This window comes from Tachysurus vachellii, chromosome 25 (assembly GCF_030014155.1).
Source record: "Tachysurus vachellii isolate PV-2020 chromosome 25, HZAU_Pvac_v1, whole genome shotgun sequence".
Lineage (NCBI taxonomy): Eukaryota > Metazoa > Chordata > Actinopteri > Siluriformes > Bagridae > Tachysurus > Tachysurus vachellii.
The window spans coordinates 8618856-8637790 of record NC_083484.1 but is presented as its reverse complement, the minus strand read 5'-3'; the positions used below and the strand labels follow the sequence as shown (position 1 = coordinate 8637790).

The 18935-nt window shown below is 37.0% G+C and overlaps 1 protein-coding gene across 2 annotated transcripts in view; it reads left to right on the top strand.

Moving 5' to 3' along the window:
* gli3 (GLI family zinc finger 3) overlaps positions 1-18935 on the top strand; it is a 131283-nt gene that overhangs the window by 11526 nt on the left and 100822 nt on the right. For both annotated transcript variants that reach the window (XM_060861474.1, XM_060861473.1), the window contains exon 2: positions 2975-3152. In XM_060861474.1, coding sequence (XP_060717457.1) covers positions 3017-3152 — 136 coding nt within the window. In that variant the 5' untranslated portion in view covers positions 2975-3016. The remainder of the gene's footprint in view (positions 1-2974; positions 3153-18935) is intronic.

Sequence of the window (18935 nt, the reverse complement as noted above, 5' to 3'; positions counted from 1 at the left end):
TTCAACTTTATTCCCATAAAATATTGTTTATTTGAATAACTTGGTTTTCTTTTAGTTAAATAATTTAAACAAATATAGCATGCCTTAAACATTTCAGTGTATTGTAATATGTAAATTCTGATTTCTCAAACACACACACACAGTTTTTTTATATTCTTGTAATTTGTATATGAGATATTTATTGGTCTGTGAAGGACTGGCATCACACCCGAGGTGAATTCTCCCTCCTTGTGTCTAGTATGAATTGGAGATGAACTATTCTCTCCAAACTGGCAGAAATTGACAAAAGAAATGTTATTATTTATAGAGTTGATGCTTCTTGTAGCTCATACAGAATGCATGCTCTTTACAGGGCAGAGTGTTTGCTGGCTCTACAAAAATAATGATGTTATGTAATTTATTGTTTTTGTGTATGTGTTTTTTTATTCTTAAAAGAACACATTTCATTGCTAATAAAAAGGAAATTGTAAATAAAAAAAATTAGCAGCCCCAACACACACAATTCATATAATAATAAGGTAAAAAAAAATAAAATTCCTTGCTTGTTATCTGTGTGATATTATTTCTAGTAATGTGTTTGTTTTTTAATGTTGTCAGATAGGAGAGATAGGAGTATCTTCATGATGTGCAAATATTTTATAACATTTTAGAGGCAGTTAATAGTAAAAGAATTGAGCCAAAAGAACAAAAGTTAATGAATGAATGTGTTTTTTCCACTTAATGACATTAGCATGTCCAGAAGTCAGTCAAAGTTGGGAGATGAAGACAAACACAAACACAATTGAATTTTGCCTCCCACAATAATCCAGAGACTGATGTGGGTGATGCTGATAATCAATGTGATATCTAATTTCAAATTGTAAACATAAATATCTTTAAAATTTGTTATTCCAGTAGTCAATTAGATTATAAAAGTAAAGGCTAGTGACGTGTCATTAAGTAGCGATGAAGTAGAACCAGAACACTGGGTGCTACCAGATACATGCAAAAGAGAAACAGATCTCAGTTCAGAAATGTCTATAGAACAGAAAATAGCAAAATATCTTTTTTTGCAGGATGCCACAGATTTTTCAGAAAGAATAAAATCTTTAAAATGCATTTAGGTATTGGTTAAAATGAATACAGAAGAAAATGATGGCCTGAAGAAAACATTTTTTTTTTATTAGAAAAGTTTATTCTGTTGTTTGACTTTGATGTTTCATTTGCCACTGACTTTCAACTTGCTTTTGTCACTGGAGCGTATAATTTATGTTAAATTGATTTGCCTAATGTGCTTAAAATAAGAATCTTTTTTCTTGGGATCAGTCTGAATTGTGGTATTTTAAACCTGGTTAATCACCCCTCTTTCTCTGAGTGAGGATTATGGACAAGCCCACATGAAGAGAACAGTCTTTCTGTCTCACAGCTAATTGGGTGTGGGACTCTATCAAGTGGGGAATAAATTCTAATGTGAAATTTTACATTTATTTTGGCACTGATCAGAAGCCTTGAATGCTTTGTGAAGATCTTACTGGTATATGAATAAAGGGCTATTGTTTCATGGAATTTTTTAAAACCTATAGGCTTATCTATGTTATTCTTACTTGATATTATGTAGTCCTTCATAAACAGTTTGCATTGTTGACCTTCATACTCCCAGATACACCTGTTTTTTCTTCCAAAGCTTAGCAGCAAACAGTAACGCATAATATAGTGTCAAACTGGGTGAAATACTGATGGCAGAGAATGAGGGCCAATATAACCTGCGGCAGTAAGTGGGGAGAGGTTAGAAGTCAGGGAATTACTATTGTAAAAAAGATAAATTGTCTTAATTAATTTACTAGCCAATTAAGACAGGGAAGTAAGCGTATGCTATTTGCTCCAATTGTCTGACTTTTACACCTTTGTCTTTTCCTCCTCATCTGTCTCAATTTTCTGATCATAGCTTCTTTTTACTTTTCTGCTCTTCCTGCATTGCCTAGGGATTGATGATTGGGGAACTGGGGGTTTAAACACTCACAGACATGCAGAGCCAATGTGCCCAAGTGTCAGAGGCCAGTCAATAACAGGCAGAAAGGACTCACTGCATGTTTTCACATTCCCTCTTGCCGTCTTGCTTCTTTTTACTTTACTGAATGGGCAGAAACTGTTGGATGGTGTAATATAAAAGAAAAAGAGCTGACTTTTTGGCGCTATATGTCTGATCTTTCTTTGTTTTTCTGACAGGCTGTCAGTGCTACTGCACATGCCTGTGTTCTCCACCTGGGCTTGCAATCGATTACTGTTTGGCCTATCTAGCATCAGAGTGTTTCATTTTTTTAATTTAAAGAACCCAAAACATATTTTCAAAAAAGTGTTAGATGTTTTTGATTTGTTTCAAGAAAAAGGGATAATTCTGCTGTCTTTTTTATTTTATTTTTTGTATGCCCTGATTGCTTGCAGATTTAATGTGATGTCAAAAAGCAAACATTATTTTTATGCAATTGAAGTAATTAGTAATGTAAAGATGATGACATAAATAACTTTAGCTTACCAAGAGGAAACTTTCAGATATTTTATTTACTTGTATTAAAAAAGCTTACACAGAGTTTACTATTAAAAGAGAAAATGGCCCAGCAGTCTGATATTCCCAGAAGGAGCTTCAAACAAACCTTCATTTTGATAGGTGTGAGTTTCTCACCTTCTAAAGTATCCCTATAAGGGTTTGCCTTTGTGTATTTTTCAGTGTAGAAGAGCAGTGTGGTTTATGCTATCTATACCCACTTGCAAACATACCCACTCTTTCAAGCACTAGTCCTGAAATCGCAAACCTTAGTTCTGGGGTTAAAAATCCTGAATGTCTCATGAAGGTTATTTTACTTGTTGTTCTTGACCTTACCAGCTAACTTTGATGGTAACCTTTCCACAGTAGGAGTAGGAGTAGTATGAAAAGCTTAACATTTTTGACACACTACACCTCACTTACCTCTTTCATTTTCTCGGGTACAACTTGCAGGTATCTCAGCTTAGATGCAGCTCTAAGGAATGTGCAGTCACCATGGAAACACAGTCCCAGGCAAGTTCAACAGCAGAGAAGAAAAAGAGGGTAGAGACCATCATGGCAACCAAGAGATCATCCTTGACCCAAACTGAGATCAGCGAAAAGGCTGTGGCTTCCAGCACCACATCCAACGGTACTGAAAGCCTGATAATAATCTAACACTATCATGTGACATGTTTATTCTGATCCTCAAATCAAGCAACTAATACACGTCACCTTCAGTTTGTCTTCCAGGTAAATTACAATTCTTCTAATTTAGAAAGACGATGCCCTCAATGTAACACCTTAACGTGTAAAAGCATATATGTATTGTCAGTTGTTCAATAATTAATGGAACTAGGCAAGTTCAAGAAATACAAGAACCAAAAACTACTCTTCTCAGCCAAGCGATTTACACTTACCTGTTATTCAATACCTTCTTAGTTTCTTGTGTAGTTTTCTCACCATGTAACTAACACTACTATAAACGATTATATAATAATTTGTTACATTATAGGTTTGAAACACCAGTTCACACTAGACAGACATGTGCAGTTTCATTTCACCTAAACCCGTGCATATTCATGCAAATTATCCAAAAAAGCAATCAAAGAGAAGCAACGGAATGGGTGCATTCATTCAGATACAGGTCAAGCTTGACATGGAAATAAGGCTAAAACATAGGAACTGGGTGCAGAGAAATGGCAGTGGTGGACTGATAAGTCAAAATATTAAATATTTGACTGTAGCAGGTGGAGTCTACCAAAGGGCTGGAGACCAGTACAATAATGTGTCTCTGGAGCCAACAGTGAAGATTAGTGGAGGTTTCTTGCAAGTTTGGATTGAATGGAGTTGGAGATTTGGTCAGGATTAATGGCAGAGGTGGGAGTAAGTCACACATGTGCAAGTCACAAGTAAGCAAGTGTCACTCTTTTTGTGAGAGTCAAGTCAAGTCACTGCTTTATGTCAAGCAATTCAAGTCAAGTCGTAGCATGAGTCAAGCAAGTCACTGGCAAGTCATACAGATGTTTGATTATTTAACTAAATGTATATATTAAACAAAGTTAAATCTACAGTATTTATGGACTATGAGAGTTTTATTGGCACCAAAAATGATTATATGCATTTATTTTTAAAAGGTGTCCACATACAGGTGAGTTGTGAATACAATAAAAATCTAAAAATGAATAAAAATCAAAACTACAAAGAATAAGATGTAAATGTAACTGAAATAAGGCCAACAGAAAAGCATGAAAAATTTCAATATGCCTCAAACATGGCAGAAGACCATGGAAAAGTATATATATAAAAAAGTACAATGGTTTCTATGCAACCAAATGGCATTTTTTGAACAGGCATTCCCTTTTAATGGGACATGAACACATCCTTAAATTAGATCCTTCCTTTTTAACAACAGAATAACAACAACAATCAATCACGTCAATCAAAAAAACGTAAATTATTGAATCACACAAACAATAGAGAGAGAGAGAGAGAGAGAGAGAGAGAGAGAGAGAGAGAGAGAGAGAGAGAGAGATCGGAGCGAGTGTAATTTATTAATTAAAGGGATAGTTCACCTAAAAATGAAAATTCTGTCATCTTTTTCTCACCCTCATGATGTTACAAACCTGTATAAATGTCTTTGTTTTGATGAAAACACATGTAGATATTTTGAGGAATGTTTGTAACCAAACCATTCATGAGCCCCATTCACTTCCATAGTGGGAAAAAAGAATACTATGGAAGTGAATAGGGCTCATGAATGGTTTGGTTACAAACATTCCTTAAAATATTTTCCTCCGTGTTCATCTAAACAAAGAAATGTATACAGATTTGTAACATCATGAGGGTGAGAAAATTATGAAAGAATTTTTTTTATTTTTGGGTGAACTATCCCTTTAATTTGAATGTGTGTGTGTGTGTGTGTGTGTGTGTGTGTGTGTGTGTGTGCATGCGTGCATGCGAGACAAGAATATGGCTGTGCTTGCAACTCTGAAGTTTTTTATTTTTATATTTATATTTATGTTTTTTATATATAATGTGCATCCCCATAAAAAATCCATACTATACGCTTTTCACTCAAAGCCTAACACTGAAGACCAATTACAAGTGCTATTGCAAAAAAGCTGGCATTTCCACATAAACAGTGACCAACCATTTACACTACATTGCGCTTGCAAAAAATTTAATTTGATAGAACTTTGTCATTCAATTGTGAGCGATGTGGTCGCATACTGCTGTTCTTCTCTTCTCATCTTGCACAAAATCCTGGTACCCGAACGTAATTATTTTTGGTGTGGCGCCTTTCATGTTTCGTCACGACTGTTAAGGTTTATTAGTTAGTGCGTGCTCTCCCTCTGCTTGCCTGCTGCGTCACATGGTTAGATTACGATCTTGCATGCGTTTAAAACAGATTTAAAAAAACAAACAAAAAAACAATTTATTTTGAGTCATTTAACTCAAGTCCGAGTCAAGTCTCAAGTCATGAATGTCAAGTCAAAGTCAAGTCGAGTCTTTTTTAAAATTTGTCAAGCAAGTCTCAAGTCTCAAATGTGCGACTTAAGTCCGACTCGAGTCAAGTCATATGACTGGACTACTGCAACTCAATGCTGGCAGGCCTACCTATGAATGCAATTCATTATTTGCAAATGATCAAAAATGCAGCTGCACAACTTATCTTCAACCAGCCTAAGTTCACCCATACCATACATTCTTCCTCCATTAGCTTCTGGTAGCTGCACTCATCAGATTCACAACATTGCCTACAAAGCTTGCCTACAAAGCCAAAAATAGACCAGCTCCCTCAAAGCTCTTGTCACTCCTCAAACTACACCACTCTTCCTCTGACATTCTAGCACTGCTCAATTGGTCCCACCATTTCTCAGGGTAAGAGGAATATATACAGCAAGCTTCTTTTCTTTTGGTGAAATGAACTTAGATGTCCAAACCGCTGAGTCAATTGCTAAGTTCCAATGATGGGTAAGGACCTACCTCTTCCTGAAACACTTAAACTAGCACTTATTTTCCTGTTTGTTTTATATGTATATTTAAAAAATATTTGTTTTATATGAGTTTTAATTTGTTGGTACCTAGATCTGTAACAAAGTGAACTCTGGATAAGGGCATCTACCAAATGTTATAAATGTAAATATAATATGTAGTGTAAATAAAAATACTTCAAATCATCCCTCCATCATGAATTAGTATTCAAAGGTCATTCATGCATTAATGGCTTTACTAAAGTATGTATATCTACTGCAAAAACTACGCGAACCTGGAATATCATCAAGAAATAGTTTAGAAGAGATCATTGAGAGTTCCTGCATAATGATGGTATTGATGGCCTGTCTGATTATCTGGTACTGAGGTAGAGTACTACTAGGGATTAGTTGTGAACATTTGAATACCAACAGCCGATTGCTATATTTTAGTCCTTATAGCTTATATTTGTTAAGATATTAAGAAATAAATCTAAATATAAAATATAAATATAAATAAGTTTGTTTGGACACAATATTAAATACTTTTTTAAAATCTGATTTTATTTCTATTCAGATTAATCTGGAAATCTAGCATGTTGAACAAGTACTTGCTTTTATTTAGTGAGAGATTATTTCCAGCCAAATGAAAATATGTTTATGCCACTTTTGGTTGTACTGTCTAGATCACTGTTTAAGGCTACGTACATGTTCATTGATTTAACAATATATTTACACAAAACAATACTGTCTGGAGTAGATTATAATGAACATAAAAATGTAGTTGTGTTGCAATCTTCTCTTTTGATCTATATTTATTTTTATGAAAAGAATATGACAGTGGTCCTGAATATGTTTGTTTGGAAGTACATTATTTATCAATATTTATTTATAGTTTTTTGCACAAGCCAAATTTAAATAAAAATTTCAAATTTGTTTACAACTAATTTCAGTTTTATTTTGTTAGTCACATGGCATTTATTGTTGTCAGAGACGCGGGATAAAAACGGACCCAAATGCAGGACAGCTTAACAGAAACAGGATTTATTAACTAAAGGAACACGAAACAGGACAAAGACAACAGACGTAGACAACAGCAGACAAGGACAACAGAGGATTCTGCGCTGCACAAGGCAACGCGGCTCAATTAAATAATACAAATCATCATGACACATGAGGGACAGGTGTGCAGAGGCAGGGAGGAAAAGACAAGGGCGGGGCAGACACGTGCAGAAGGCACATGGCCAAAGTCCAGGCAGAGTCCTGACAATTGTAGCTTAACTTGCTGTACAATTCTATTTCCCACATCATAGGTTTGATCCCACATGCTCAAAACAATTTTGAGGTTTAATTAATTGTAAATTGTAAAAAAAAAAAAGAAAGAAAAATGAGGCGCACTTTAGGGGTGAGGCCTAACTGAAAGAAACTGTGTGAGGTACAGAGGGGAAAGTGTACAAGAATTCTCTTACAAGATAACTGACACTCATCTTCCAGAAACTTCCAGCAGTTTTACTGACATGCTGTCTAATATCTGACACAGAGTATTGATTATATCATATGAACACTTGATTGTAATTGACTTATCAAATAAGCTTGACATATTTGTAGCCTTGTCAGTTATATGCTATATGGTCAGTGTTGCGAGAACTTTGAGGAGACAGTGCATAGCCTCATTTTGATGATATTAAACAGAACAATAAAAATGAACAAACTTACTGTAAAACCTAAAGGAGTAAGGACTCAGTCAATAACTACTCACAAAGCAAACTAACTACAAGATGGTACTTACAGGGGCAGGGGCAATATCATGCTCAATGTGGTGTTTTATTATTGTTTCCAAGATGGCGGCACAGTAACACACAGCAGCCACTCCTGATACAAAATTGAAATGTTTAGTGCTACTTTTCAAAGTACATGGACACCAGAGACAGCAGAGTTTATATTTATGACTGCCTTGCGCTGTTAAAGCACAGTAATAATGCAACTACAAACCTGCTTGATGATTATCGGATTGGAAGACTTTGTGACCTCGGCTTTCTACGGAAACCAGTCTCCAGTCCTCAGTGTCGCCGGATGATAGTGACTAGGAGACGGGATGCTAGAAGCGGTATTCGAGGAAGCGGAAGCATGGCAAGCAGGAATGTGTCCATGCTAGGCTAAAAACAGACTCTAGACATTCAGCTAGACGGGTTCAACACGTTTTGTCTTGACAGAGATGAAGCTCTGTGTGGTATGGCTTGGGACGGTGGTGTTGTGTGTGTTTACATAAATACTGAATGGTGCAAGAACTCTGTGCTTGTTTCTAGTTACTGCTCATCACAACACTGTTTCACACAACACACATTCAACACTGTTTTCATTGTCAGAGTGTACATTCCCCTCAGAGCTAATGCTAAGGAGGCTCTATTTGAGCTCTATAGGGCTATTAGTGATCTGCAGTATCACCACAAAGGACTGTTTAGTATTGCTGGAGATTTCATCCATGCACAGCCACTTCCTGGACAGCGGAGATACCCAGCACATGTGGCAGTGCATCCAGGCAATCACGAACTACAGGGCAACTTCACCTGTCTGTGAAAAGTGACGCTTCCATAACAGATGCACTGAATGACTTCTATGCTTGGTTTGAGGCAACATTCCTGGTAGAGTGCTCAGGTAATGTGCAGATGTCTTCACTGACATCTTTAACATTTCACTAAGTAGCACCGTTGTTTCTACGTGCCTCAAGACAACCACCCTTGTACCTGTGCCAAAGAAGTCTACAGTCGTCCCTTCGCGCTCACAGCCATCATGATGAAGTGCTTAGAGGCTCCTCATGACGTACATCAAACTTAGCTACCACCTTTACTGCCCCCCTTGGCCATTGCCACGACCCTTCATCTGACCCTCACCCACCTTAACATCAAAGATGCATAACCACGAATGCTGTTCGTAAACTTCACTTCAGCATTCACCACAATCATCCCTCAACACATGAATGAGAACTTGAGCCGGCTGGGCCTGGAAGACCTCAGTCAGCCTGAATTGGGAACAACATCTCCAGCACCACCACACTGAGTACTGGGGCCCCTCAGGGCTGTGTGATCAGTCCACTGCTGTTCACTGTGCTGACTGAGGATCATGTAGCAATGCACAGCTAGAATAAATTGTCAAGAGACCATGGTGGGTCTCATCAGCAAGAACGATTAGTCAGCATAGAGAGAGGAGGTGAAACAGCTGTAGAGCCAACAACCTGTATCTAAATGTTGATAAAACTTAAGAGATGGATGTTGACTTCAGGAGAACACAGAGCGACGACTCTCCGCTGAACATTGACAGATCTTCCGTGGAGATTATCAAGAGCACCAAATTCCTTGGTGTTCATCTGGTGGAAAACCTTACATGGTCACTCAACATCAGCTTAATCAGTAAAAAGGCCCAGCAGCACCTCTACTTCCTACAAAGATAGAGGAAAGCCCATCTCCCTTCTTCCATCCTGACCACATTCTATAGAGGGACAATTGAGAGTATCCTGATTTGGGAACTGCAACATCTCGGAGCTCAAGACCCTGCAATGGATACTGAGGACAGCTGAGAAGATCACCCGAATCTCTCTTTCCTCCATCATGGATTTTCATAACACACGCTGCATCTGCAAAACCAACAGCAACTCACACACCTCTCACACAGACTCTAAACTCTACTGCCATTTGGAAAAAGGTAGCATTTGGGTTCTCACAACCAGAACCAGAACAAACAGAACTGAACTATACCAAATAAACACACTTACACCCAACTCTGTGAACTACATTGGACTGTACAAATCAATCACTCACTCAATTATTGCTTTTGCACACTATATTGTTTTGCAATCCATAATACTTCATTTAGCTGCTGCTACTACATAAGTTTGAATATGTTTACAATTGTTGCACAATGTAATATATATATATATAATACACTATGCACACTGGTCAGCGCTATTTTGTACACTTTGTGTATTTTGTCTTGTAGTGTTTTGTGTCTCTTTGCACTGTCCTTGTCTCGCACTGTTGCACTAGGTTGCACATGTTGCACTTTATGTGACTAGGACTTAAGTCCTTAGCTATGTGTTGTTTTATATTTTGTCTTATGTAGCTCTATGTCCTTATTTGTAGCTCCATGGTCCTGGAGAAACGTTTCATTTCACCGTTTACTGTGTCAGCAATATATGGCTAAAATGACAATAAAAGCTTCTTGACTTATCTTGACATGACTTGAACAATATTAATCCAGTCTATTAACTACAATGTTGTTGCTTTCTTTATTTTATTAAAAGAAGAAAAATACTGATTTTCTTTGGTACCTTTCAGCTGCATTTGGTTTTCATTCTTGGCTGTCTGAAATGAGGTTTAAAACTAGCACTGGGCAATGTTTTGTTATGTTTTTGCACACATGTGCATGTTAATAATGTTCTCTTGAGTGAGGAGTGGCCTCAATTCTACTTTTGATTGTCACAAAGTGGGGCTGAAGAGAATGCAAATGCAGAAACAACATTATATAAATAACAAAAAAATAACAAAGCTGAGACCAAAACTAAGGGGGGGGGGGTGCTGTTGTCTAACTTTTAACACATTTTGGCTGTACCATATTAGTGGAGGTTGAGCTTTTTTTTTGGGTCCACCACCCTCCATCTTCGATGAACCATTGAGACTATTGATGTTGATAGATATTTAATCTATAGCCTCTTAATAAGTCAGAGATACTAAATAAAATTATATTTATGTATTTAATGTTATACACATTTAAAAGTTAATATTGGTATTGGTGCAGTGGGGCACTGTAGTTAAGATGATGGTTTCAACATGTCAATGAGTCAGTGGGGTTTGGCACTTTACAATGAATTTGTTGAAACAACTTTCAACTTTTTCATGGATTGTTTGATATTGTTCAAATTTGTAAAGTTTGTACACATGGTTACACTAAAATACATGATAAATTATGTTGGAATCAGCCTTTAAGGGCATTACAATGCTCAATGTTGTACCTGCTATTTTAAATAGGATGTGTTACTCTTTTTTAATGACAAAAATTCTAAGTCAGAACAGTTTTACTTGATTCTGATTATTGTTTCTTGTATCTACATTTTAGTTGAATAATATTTTAAATTGAGGCATTACTAAAGCATTGCAATAATCTACAATTCTTTGGTAATGCCTCAATTTAAAATAAATTCTAATAAAATAAATCCTTCCATTAATTCCTCCACATATCTTTCATGTTTTAAAAAGTACAGATGCAATTTTGCTCTAATGACTGTGAATTCGTCTCTGTAATGGCTAATTACTCTGCAACATATGGTTTCTTTTGGCAAGCTGAGCAGAGTAATAATTTGTACTATACACACTGTCGATATCTCACTGTAAAACACAACCATCACTAAATTAAATTACACTTCTCTGTCATGTTAAATATGCCAGAGTGGTGTGAATATTGAAATCTAATTTTTCAAATGATAGGTTAGTAATGCACTTCTATTATGTTATCATTTTTATAGTAATAGCTCATTCACACTTGTATAGTGGACAGACCACATAATAAATAACATTAAAAAGACTTTGTAAGGTATAAGAAAAATGTACAATCACCAATATGGTAAAGATTTCTGTATGTATATTTATGTAACATTAATGGAAGTAGTCTGAGGGAACAACTATTTATAGCTGGTATGACAACTGGAAAGGGAACTAACTATAAACTGATAAAAAAATACATGAAAATGACAATTTATTGATAAATAAAACAAAGTAATTTGCTGCAGTTTAAGAGGAATTCAAGACTTAGTTCTGTCATGAGAAATTAAACTATTCCTTAAGCTGCTTTACTCCACCCTCAGGTCAGTGATTTATTGCTTTGAACACTTATTTGAACATCACCATATCATAATATCCATAGACTATAGACCAACAGCTAATTGTTTACTGATACATTCCCACATTCTTGTTGTGGTTATAATTACCAGTCAAACTCATCCTCAGTCCTGTTACTCTATACTCATAATATAATTGATGTAAGGCAAAGCCCCCCAGACTAAGGCCCAACTGCCCGGGAGAACAAAGAAAGAAAGAAAGAAAGAAAGAAAGAAAGAAGACTGGTTGTGTCAGGGGGGGCACGGTGGCTTAGTGGTTAGCACATTCACCTCACACCTCCAGGGTTGGGTGTTCGATTCCCGCCTCCACCTTGTGTGTGTGGAGTTTGCATGTGCCTCGTGCCTCGGGGGTTTCCTCCGAGTACTCCGGTTTCCTCCCCCGGTCCAAAGACATGCATGGTAGGTTAATTGGCATCTCTGGAAAATTGTCCATAGTGTGTGAGTGTGTGAGTGAATGAGAGTGTGTGTGTGCCCTGCGATGGGTTGGCACTCCGTCCAGGGTGTATCCTGCCTTGATGCCCGATGACGCTTGAGATAGGCACAGGCTCCCTGTGACCCGAGGTAGTTCGGATAAGCGGTAGAAAATGAGTGAGTGAGTGAGTGAGTGAGTGGTTGTGTCAGGACTCAGCCTGGACTTTGGCCACGTGCTTTTGTTTATGTTTGGTGTCATATGTCTGCCCCGCCCTTGTCTCTTCCTCCCCGCCTCTGCACACCTGTTCCTCGTGTGTTTAATTGTTAGTAGTATTTAGTTGAGCCGCATTGCTTTGAGCAGCGCGGAATACTCTGTTGTCTTTGTTTTGTGTTTTTATTTAATAAATCCTGTTTTTTTAATGCTATTCTGCATTTGGGTCTATTTTATCTCCATGTCCATGACAGGTTGTAGCAGAGGGGCTGATTTGATACCAGTTATGCAATTGATAATAACAGTAGAATACATTACATGAGATTTACTGTTCTATTATACTATCTATTATCTATTATACATATTATAAGACTACATTCACTATACAAGGGGCAGGGAGCTTTTAATGAAAACTTGCTCAGAGACGTGTGTCTGCTCAGATCACACAGCTGCTCAGGACATGGTGGAAGCTTTTAGTATTCATCTTTTGGTGTAACAATGTCAGAAAAGGAATTAGACCCAAATGCAGGGATAACCTAAAAAGGGATTTTGTAAGAAAAATAAACACGTGAAAAAACACTGGGGAAGACAAAGGAATTGAGACAACAAAACAGAAAACCAGGAGACATAGCAAACCAGACACCACAAACACAGGAACAAGGACTCAGCAACCAACACACAATACAACTGGAATAATAGGGAAGGCAATTATTTAAAACACAAGGGACAGGTGTGCAGAGGTAGGAAAGGATAAAGATAGGGTGGGGCTAACATGTACAAAAACAAAAGCACATGGCACAAGACAAAACATCCCCCTAGTGTTCAGACAGGTAAAAAGTCTAAGCTGTTTCTGACAAACAAGATGAAAAAAGGTTGTGTTATAGAATCGGTAGCACATCTTGCAACTTTGAACATATTTGAACATAGCTCTTAAAACAACGTTTTTGCTTTTCTCTTTACTTTCTCTTTACAGTTTTTATGTCAGATTTAAGTTTTCCATTTTTAAGGTTTTATTAGCCAACCTGCTTTACATGGATTATGACCAGTATGCGCTATGAAGCAATTACTGCATAACCATCAATACATCCAAAAATAAAGTAGAGCTGATAGTCATGTACGCTATGTGACTTTTCTCTTACATTCTCTCTTCTGTCTTGTTTCTTGTTTAAAGAGAGCAGCTTAAAGAGACCAACTGTGCTACCACAATGGTCTGATTGGCCGCTCTACCACCCGAGCATTCACGATGTAGGTGGACCACAAAGTCCCCTGATTCTTTTGTTACTTCCAGAAAGAGACCTAGAGAGAGAGACTTTCCAGCCAGATGAGTAGTAAAGAAGGAGACTTTAACATTATAAACCAAAAAAATATTGTCAGATAAATCATTTATGGACAAGTTAGTTAAACTGAGTAAAACCTGAAGAAAGTAGTTTGAGGAATGAAGGAGAATGGTGGAAAAGTGAAGAGGGTGTGAGGCAAGGAGGGAAGAGAGCTTGGAAAATTGTAAAAGAATTTATGCTAAGGCTTGCAAGGTGCAGGATTTGGCACCTAAAAACATGATTTGGGGCTCTTTTTCTTAAAAGTCTGGGCTAAGGGTAAATAACTGTAAACAGTTGCAGGAAATCATTGTGTGAAAAAATCTTTGTGTATTTGAGACATGCTGTAAGGGAAAAAGATATCTATATGATCAAATTTATGTATTTTTAAACACGCATGAGACAGTAAAAATGAGAGTGTGAGATGAGGAGGGCATTCTCCTCCTCAAGCCAGGCATTTAAATGATCAAATAGAGCAAATAGAGGGTAATGTCACCAGACAGGAATAAAGTTCGTGTAAGCAGCACAAGCGGAAAGTAATTTACAGATAGCATGTCATGGCCCAGCTTTGTGCCTCAGATAAGGGTTCATTTCAGACATCTGCACTCCTGCCGCCCCTATTCTCACACACCTGTGATAACAGCTTGTGGAGCCTAATTGAAAATGTGGTTCAGAATGGATTTTCACTCTCCCACTGCCCCACAACCCCCCTTCTCACTCTGCAACTCCTTTCACTTCACACACATTTCTTGCTCCCTGTCTCTGTGCTTCCCACTTTGCAGTTCTTACTCTTGTGGGGGGGAATATTGAATGAATATAGAGGATAACGTGTGTATGAGAGAGGACAGAAAGAGTGTGAGTAAGGAGCATTGATCACAGACATGTCACTGAAGTGGCAGGCATGTGATCAGTCTTATTAATGAAATCATTGATCATTTGAAGGGACTCATAATCAAATGTTTCTTCACTCCGTATTTCACTACTCACACACACACACATACACACACACACACACACACACACACACACACACACACACCATCACTTTCTTCACTTTGGCTAAATAGTTCTTCTATTAGTTTTCATTCTCTTTTTTATTCCCTTTCAGCTTTACCTGTCTTTCTCATGTACAGTCCCCTATGAAAGTACTGGATGACGTGTGATGTCAGACTGATAAATCACATGTTCACTGAAACACACATTTTCTGTTGCTGTCTTCGTATGTCTCTACTCTCATAGTCTTCCTAGAATTTGCCTTTTTCACCTTTTGTCCCTCACTTCTGTTCATATTCCCTTCAGCAACCTCAAACAATGCAGCACAATTTTTCAGCACTATCAAGGTCACAATCATGTCCCTCCTCTGGAGCTCATTTCCTGGAGCAGTAGGGAGACAGGTATCAGGTTGGCACAGATCATAGCTTCTTCAGTGCCTCAGACCATGTATTTGATTATGGTCCACTGGTACTGAGGCGGACGGGACCTCTGCGGGTTTCTCCATGTCTAACAATGGCCTCATGATGAAGTCAGTTTGTCTGAATGTCACATATTTTGTATTTGGCTTGGTTACATTCAAATTAAAATGATCAAAATTCAATTTATTTGTTAGCGCTTTTAACAATTTCCTTTGCCTCAAAGCAGCTTTACAGAAGTACGGAAACAAAAGAGAAAGAAAAAGAAATAAATATATAATAATAATAATAATAATAATAATAATAATAAGAAGAAGAAGAAGAAGAAGAAGAAGAAGAAGAAGAAGAAGAAAAATAAACAAATAAATATATACAATTAACATTTAAAATTAATTTAAAAATATTAACCTAAAATTTAAAATACTATATATGTCTATCCCTGTCTCTAATGAGCAAGCCAGAGATGACAGCGGCAAGGAAAAACTTCCTGAGATAATATGAGGAAGAAACCTTGAGAGGAACCAGGATCAGAAGGGAATCCATCCTCATTTGAGTGACACTAGACAGTAAATAATGTAAATGTAAATAATGTCCTTTCTACAAGAGTTTATAATAGTGCAACCAAAAGCTCCTGAGGAACTAATCGGTCATTGCAAACTCTGAGTTCAGCACAGACCTGATTGCTAATAAAGACCAGACCATACAGCTGCCTGACACAATATTGGTTCAAAGAAGGCTGGAAAGTCTTCGGGTGGCTCCATCCACAACAATCCCATGAGACACTGGCTGACCATGCAGATCAATCCCTGGCAGGGTGACCACCAGGCGACGATACTCCAATCAGGGGTAGAATATCAGGATTGACAAAGTAGTACATATGTATTATTAAAATGGTCTCAGTATATACGCATGCAAACTGTTGTCATGCCTGCCATGAACACTTCCCCTCCAGACCACTGGAGGACAACATTGTATAATAACTCACTTTCTGTCCTATTGTATACCTGTTATGACTTTTCTCCCAATTAGTATTCTCAGCTTGTATTAAGATTAGTATTACTCAAATAGGATTATTGTTTGGGCTGCTTTTCCACGGCCTTATTGAGTTTGTGTTTTCTCCAGAGGTGGGAGTAAGTCACACATGTGCAAGTCACAAGTAAGTCAAAAGTCTTAACCTTCAAGTCTCAAGCAAGTCTGAGTCATTTTTTGTGAGAGTCAAGTCAAGTCAAGTCACTGCTTTATGTCAAGCAATTCAAGTCAAGTCGTAGCTTGAGTCAAGCAAGTCACTGGCAAGTCATACAGATGTTTGATTATTTAAATAAATGTATATATTAAACAAAGTTAAATCTACAGTATTTATGGACTAGTTTTATTGGCACCAAAAATGATTATATGCATTTATTTTTAAAATGAGTCCACATACAGGTGAGTTGTACAAATAATAAGATGTAAATGTAACTGAAATAAGGCCAACAGAAAAGCATGAAAAGTTTCAATATGCCTCAAACATGGCAGAAGACCATGGAAAAGTATATATAAAAAAGTACAATGGTTTCTATGCAACCAAATGGCATTTTTTGAACAGGCATTCCCTTTTAATGGGACATGAACACATCCTTAAATTAGATCCTTCCTTTTTAACAACAGAATAACAACAACAATCAATCACGTCAATCAAAAAAACGTAAATTATTGAATCACACAGACCTTGAAGTGAATTAACTATTGGGGAGAGAGAGAGAGAGAGAGAGAGAGAGAGAGAGAGAGAGAGAGAGAGAGATGATCGGAGCGAGTGTAATTTATTAATTAAAAGGATAGTTCACCTAAAAATGAAAATTCTGTCATCATTTTCTCACCCTCATGATGTTACAAACCTGTATAAATTTCTTTGTTTTGATGAACACACATGTAGATATTTTGAGGAATGTTTGTAACCAAACCATTCATGAGCCCCATTCACTTCCATAGTGGGAAAAAAGAATACTGTAGAAGTGAATGGGGCTCATGAATGGTTTGGTTACAAACATTCCTTAAAATATCTTCCTCCGTGTTCATCTAAACAAAGAAATTTATACAGGTTTGTAACATCATGAGGGTGAGAAAATTATGAAATATTTTTTTTTATTTTTGGGTGAACTATCCCTTTAATTTGAATGTGTGTGTGTGTGTGTGTGTGCGCGCGCATGCGAGACAAGAATATGGCTGTGCTTGCAACTCTGAAGTTTTTTATTTTTATATTTATATTTGTTTTTATATATAATGTGCATCCCCATAAAAAATCCATACTGTACGCTTTTCACTCAAAGCCTAACACTGAAGACCAATTACAAGTGCTATTGCAAAAAAGCTGGCATTTCCACATAAACAGTGACCAACCATTTACACTACATTGCGCTTGCAAAAAATTTAATTTGATAAAACTTTGTCATTCAATTGTGAGCGATGTCGTCGCATACTGCTGTTCTTCTCTTCTCATCTTGCACAAAATACTGGTACCCGAACGTAATTATGTTTGGTGTAGCGCCTTTCATGTTTCGTCACGACTGTTAAGGTTTATTAGTTAGTGCGTGCTCTCCCTCTGCTTGCCTGCTGCGTCACATGGTTAGATTACGTCTTGCATGCGTTTAAAACAGATTTAAAAAAAACAAACAAAAAAACGTTATTTCGAGTCATTTAACTCAAGTCCGAGTCAAGTCTCAAGTCATGAATGTCAAGTCAAAGTCAAGTCGAGTCTTTTTTTAATATTTGTCAAGCAAGTCTCAAGTCTCAAATGTGCGACTTAAGTCCGACTCGAGTCAAGTCATATGACTCGAGTCCCCCATCTCTGGTTCTCTCTCTCTCTCTCTCTCTCTCTCTCTCTTTTCGTAGGGAGATGAAAGAAGAAGAAATCAGAAACTTCTTGGTTATTCTAACCTTGTACATTTTGAGTCTGACATCACTGGTCAATCCCCGTGGGAAATAAAAAACAGACCAATAGTGTCATTACCCTGTGAAGAGTCTTTAATATACTCTGATCTGAAAACAAATATTTTTGCTTAAGCTTTGATTATTACATGCATTTGTTGGCAATTACATGGCATGGTTTGATTATTACATGGCAATGTTTTATGCAATATCAAAACATTTATTTCCATCCAGAATTGCAATTATTTGTGCTAACATCGCTTGATGAAACCTGAAATTGTCATCCCAGAATGCTTATACTGTCAGAGAAGTAAAATTCCATAGATGGGATAATTTCATTTAATACATTCAGGTACTCAATTTCCTTCTTACCCTGATGTGCCCATTGCTTTGGGGTAAATCTGAACTTATCAGACCACATTACCCTTTTCTATTGCTCCAATCCAATTTTGAAGCTCACACAAAAGTAGAGTTTTCCAATTAGCCTCCCTAACAAGTGGATTTTCTTGATATTAAATTTACCATTAAGTCATACAATTTAGTATATATTACATTGAAATCGATCTTTTTAAAAAAATACTCTCATTTGGCACTGTGACATACTCTCAAGGTTCAAATAACCTATACCAAAACTGACTGACACACATTTACATTAACAACATTTGGCAAATCCACAGTGTCATACAAAAGTCTCGATCATAAAATTACTGACTATAGCCCATTTATAATGGGCAGTTTGTCAGTTCCCTTTTACCTGCTATAATGGGCCATTAGTTACAGAAACAGTTTAGATGTACCTAATAACAACTACAGTGGTGAGAAAA